The 5,000-nt window shown below is 38.9% G+C and overlaps 2 protein-coding genes across 4 annotated transcripts in view; one reads left to right on the top strand and one right to left on the bottom strand.

Moving 5' to 3' along the window:
* The window catches only part of LOC144980823 (putative serine protease K12H4.7), a 641,746-nt gene that overhangs the window by 385,507 nt on the left and 251,239 nt on the right, over positions 1-5,000 (bottom strand). The window lies entirely within an intron of this gene.
* Positions 1-5,000, top strand: part of LOC144980815 (uncharacterized) — a 53,492-nt gene that overhangs the window by 44,544 nt on the left and 3,948 nt on the right. For all 3 annotated transcript variants that reach the window (XM_078928643.1, XM_078928644.1, XM_078928645.1), the window contains 4 exons: positions 1-119; positions 857-978; positions 1,755-1,951; positions 3,730-4,418. The exon at positions 1-119 is cut by the window's left edge and continues 58 nt beyond it. In XM_078928643.1, the coding sequence (XP_078784769.1) occupies positions 1-119; positions 857-978; positions 1,755-1,951; positions 3,730-4,418 (1,127 nt within the window). The remainder of the gene's footprint in view (positions 120-856; positions 979-1,754; positions 1,952-3,729; positions 4,419-5,000) is intronic.

Here is a 5,000-nt window from a genome sequence, read left to right on the forward strand (position 1 = left end):
TCAGTAACGTGGACATTCTGAAGAACGAGCTGTTGAATACTCAGCAAGAATTGCAATATCTCAAGGAATACTCCAAGAAGGTGGAGAGACAGCGGGAACAGGAGAAGATTCAACTCATGGTTGGTTTTTACTTTTCTCAACGTTTCAATATTAAAAAAATTAAACTTAAGCATTTTAATAAAGCGCAAATATCCAATAAATGTGCTCAAAACGGTTTACAAGGAATTCCAACACAACAGCAACACTTAACATGTAGGACTAGACATGACACCAGAAAGGCGATTTTATAGATTCTCTTTTTTTTTTCTCGACAGAGTGTTAACGACCAGGTACTCATTTTACACCAGATTAAGGTGAGATAATCTGACTCAACTTTATGCCGCTTAGAACGGGACTCGAACCTGGAAGTTACCGGTCTGATGGTGTGTGTCTTACCAGAAGACCACTAAACTGCATATTATTTATTTCAGTGGCGCTGACCTCAAATGTGAAAACGTCATCATGGTTATGTCGGCGAAGCATTTTTTCCCTTACTCCCGGTAGTATAGATTTCTAAGCACATGCCTTTTAACAATGGGAGCGATGATTTATATTCAGTTTTTCGTCCAACCGAGTCATCCATCACGTGATTTGCTGCTATTCAACGATTGGATGTTTCTTAATAAATATAAACAAGGTGCTTTGTTTAGAAAGTTGTAAATATATCTATGAGTCAAGCTAAACCAACTGACCTATTGTGATGTATGTAGAATATTTCGAAGACTGTGAACACTTTAACTATTGTTCTCCATTGAATATTCGAGAGATTTTTAATGTTTGTAGTATCTCTGTAACTCTTTCTTCTCTTCCAACCCAGAATGAAAGTCGAGAATTGAAATTGGACTTGTCCAGTTTGAAGACAGAGATCCGAGACAAGAGTGAGACTTCCGATAGAACATCGGATGCCTCCAGGAGTGTCTTCTCGGACACCAGAGAACAGTACGTATAATATTCAGCAATGTGTAAAATTTAATATAACAACTTCAAAAAATAAACAAAATACATTAATGAAGACATCACGTTTCGGGCTTAAAATCCTTCTCTAGCTATAACAGAAATATCACGTTAAATCCAGATAGATTTAAGTGGTGTATGACCGTTTTAACTGCTTTTGTTATGGGCTGAAAAAGAAGAAGAAGAATTTTTAGCCCGGGAAGTTCCGTGTTTAGATGGGTTTTTTTTTAAGCTGTTGGATTGATGTGTACGTGTGTGCAAAATACTTTATAGAGTCAACAGCTTCTCATCTAAAATCTTAGTATTCTCTTTGACTACGAATTCAGTGAGCTTTTGACAAAAGCATTAATCCTGGTTGAGGATGGGGGTAACGTATTTAGTTGGGGTTTGTTCTGTTGGGTTTTGTTTTGTTTTTGTTTTTGGGGGTTTTTTTTTTGGGGGGGGGGGGGGGCGGGGCTATGGTTTTGTTTGTGGGTTGTTGATTTTTTTTTTTTTAGCTTTTGTTTTGTTTTGTTTTTGTTTTGTTTTTTTTTTTGTTTTTTTTTTTTGTTTGTTTGTTTGTTTTTTTCTAAATATGTTTTGTTTGTTTGTTTTTTCAAGTTTTGGTTTTTGGGTTTGATTTTCCCCCAATAGATGACAAGTTGAGAAAGACAAACAAATGAATATCAAGCATAAATTTTCAAGACCAGATTTTGTTTATACCTACTATAAGTTGCTTGTTTCATTTCCCCAATAACCATTCTCTTTTCCTTTAAAATCAGGGAAGAAAACTTCGAGAAACACTACAGTCCTCTCGTTGGATTCGTGGGCTCTAGATGTGACTACTTGAAGATGAAGCTGGACACCCTGAAGAAACATCTGAAAAACCTTGACCTTCAAACCCAGACCGTCCTGAACCAATCAATAACCAGCTCTGACGACGGACGCCAGGGGGATGAACTACAGCAACCACCAGCAGGTAATAGGATCTTGCTTGGCAAAAACAAACGTGAAATTTTGAAATAACTCCGCCAATTTCTGGACTACATCATAGATGGTGGTGATGGTGGTGGTTGTGATGGTGATGGAGATGATAATGATGATGATGATGATGATGATGATGATGATGATGATGATGATGATGATGATGATGATGATGATGATGATGATGATGATGATGATGATGATGGACTTTAAGAAAGTATTATTTGAGAAGGTGACTTTCAAAACCCGTTAAGTCTCTTTTTAATTATTCAGAGAAAATTGTAATTTTTTCATATTTTTAGAGAGTTAGTTGGTAGAGCACACGCTTCACACGCAATGGGACTGAGATCGATCCCGGGTGCAGTCGAGATTTATTTTTTTTCTGACCCCCCTGCCCTCCCACCAATGATTGGGTAGCTGGGTCTGTTAGATCTGGCAGAAAGTACTTTGCGATAGACTAGCGTCCTATCCAAAGAGTAGTAAGCAATTGCGATTGTCCGTTTCAGGCTATAGAAACCGGGATAAACTCCAGCTCCATGGTACCGAACGGCTCTGAAGGCCTACATTTTAAAAAAAAATTTTTTGAGTTAAAGAGGAAAATATTTTTTTCTTTTCTTTGCCCTTATAAAAGAATAGATACATTAAATGTGTTAAAAGTTTGGATTTTCCCTAATAATTCCAAGGTGGCCAATGTATTACAAAATCGTGTCAAGCACTGGTGTGTAGCGTGTCAAGCACTGGTGTGTAGCAGAAATTGGAAAAGGTCTGCATGAGGTTCAATCACGGATAGAAAAAAAACACACAAAAACTTGAGCTTTTATATAGCGCAATATCCACTGAACGTGCTCAAAGCGCTTTACAAGGGGTCCCTGGCCAACAGCAACACATAACATGTAGGGCGAGACATGACGCCTGTCAGGCGATATTACACATTGTTGGGACAGAGACAACACTGTTAACGGCCATGTACTCATTTTACACCTGAGTCCGGTGAGAGAATGTGTGTAAAGAGCCTTCTCCAAGGACTCAACTATGCGCCGAGCGAGGCTCGAACCCAGGACCTTCCGATCCGAAAGCGAGTGTCATACCACAAGACCACATAGCCACACATAGAAGCAGGCTTAATTTGGGACTGGTTATTTTCTTGTACTTTTCTTTCCGCTTTGTCTAGCATTGTATCATATAGGCTACACACTTTTCAAATTTCAGTCTCGTATTTATGTAAGATTTATTTTGTCAACAGATAAGTCAAGAAAAATACAAAACATTGTCAGCAGAAATTGGAAAAGGTTTATATTTATATGAAACATTGCCAAACAAAGAATGAAAAATACATTTTTTTTAAAAACAAACTTTTCAGGTTCGATCCTCAGTTAAGAAGTAAGCTCATTTTTGGGGACAGGTTTTTTTGGGTTTTTTTTTGTTTTTTTTTTTTTGGGGGGGGGGGGTGGGGCGGAGGGGGGGGGGGGGTTCTGCATTGTTTGGCATTCTGTCACCCCCACCTATTCAGATTTTACTTGCCGTAGAATGGGGTGACAAAGACCAGCAGCCAAATGGCTACTTTTTAACATCTTTATATTATATATATCTTGATATTGAAATAATCTATCCGATGTAAAATATATCAAGCGATGTACATTTTACCATAATATTTGTTTTAATATCTACCAATGTGGAGGGAATAATATTTGGGAGCTTGCTTTAGTCAGCCCAACTGGCCTTATTCATCCCATTCCACGGTACTTATTTATGTAAGATTTATTTTGTCAACAGAGAAGTCCAGAAAAATACCAAAATCCAAGGCCCCCGAATCAGCACAGACTCCAACAAGCATCAAACGTATGAAAAAGAGTGGCGGTCGTGGTAGTGCTGGAAGTGGAAGTGGTGGTCGTAGTGGTGGTAGTAGTAGTGGTGGGAAAATGGGCGGTGATCGCAACAACAACAGCAACAACAACAACAACAACAATGATAGCAACAGTGATAGAGGCGAAAGTGCAGAAAGAAGACGCAGGAAAACCGAGACCCCTGGAAGTGAGAATAGTAATAAAAATAACGCTAGCGGCCGTGAGAATCCAACAGATGAAAACAAAATGGATGTTATAGACGATGATGAGATATTTGTTTTGACTCCGAGACCTCACATAAATAGATATGACGAAAATATGGACTTGCTCATCGTGGAAAATGGGCAAAACATCGAACGGCTACGATTGCCATCTTTAGAGGAAGAAGACGACGAGGATGAGGAAGACGATGAAAGTGATGACGACGACGACGACGACGATGATGATGATGACGATGAGACGATGGAAAATAGTGAGGGCAATGAGACGGACAAAATGTCGACAGAGCGAGGTTCTGCGAGATCTGAGATTGGCACACCTAGAGACAGTGGCACACCTAGAGACAGTCGGAGACGAGTGGTCCTGGAATCACCGAGACTCAGTGACAGGAGTTCTGCGGTGAGTTGCAATTTTGTTGTTGTGATTTTAGCCCTCTCCTTACCAGCTATTTTTAGAATTTCCCCCAAAACGTCACACCCACCCAACATAAAAATAGACTTTTCTTACTCAAACAAAAAAGTAACAAGTGCATTCTATACAGAATGGTGTTCAGCAAAATGAACTCAACAACTCAACAACACAGTGTTTAGTTTTTATAACTGTTATCAAAGCATATTTTTACATGTTGTGATGTACACGAGAAATCAGAACGAGACAATTGTCGGTTGCGTCGTAACGAATGTGACGATTTTCCCAGGGGTGGTAGGGAAAGGGTCAAAGAAAGCGGAGCAAAATTAAAGCGGTTAAACTGGGTGGGATCTTTTGGTCTCCCATGGTGGGCAAGAGGTCACTTGCTGTGTCTTCTATCTCCCTTTATCTTCTCCCTGAGTTGTCTGTCTTTGTCTTGGAATGAGATTACATATTTATATATATATATATATATATATATATATATATATATATATATATATATATATATATATATATAATGTGTGTGTGTGTGTGTGTGTGTGTGTACTTGATTTGTCCTGACGCGGCGGA

The sequence above is a fragment of the Berghia stephanieae genome, chromosome 10 (assembly GCF_034508935.2).
Source record: "Berghia stephanieae isolate SIO BIC M18660-M18661 chromosome 10, UCSD_Bste_1.3, whole genome shotgun sequence".
Classification (NCBI taxonomy): Eukaryota; Metazoa; Mollusca; class Gastropoda; order Nudibranchia; family Aeolidiidae; genus Berghia; species Berghia stephanieae.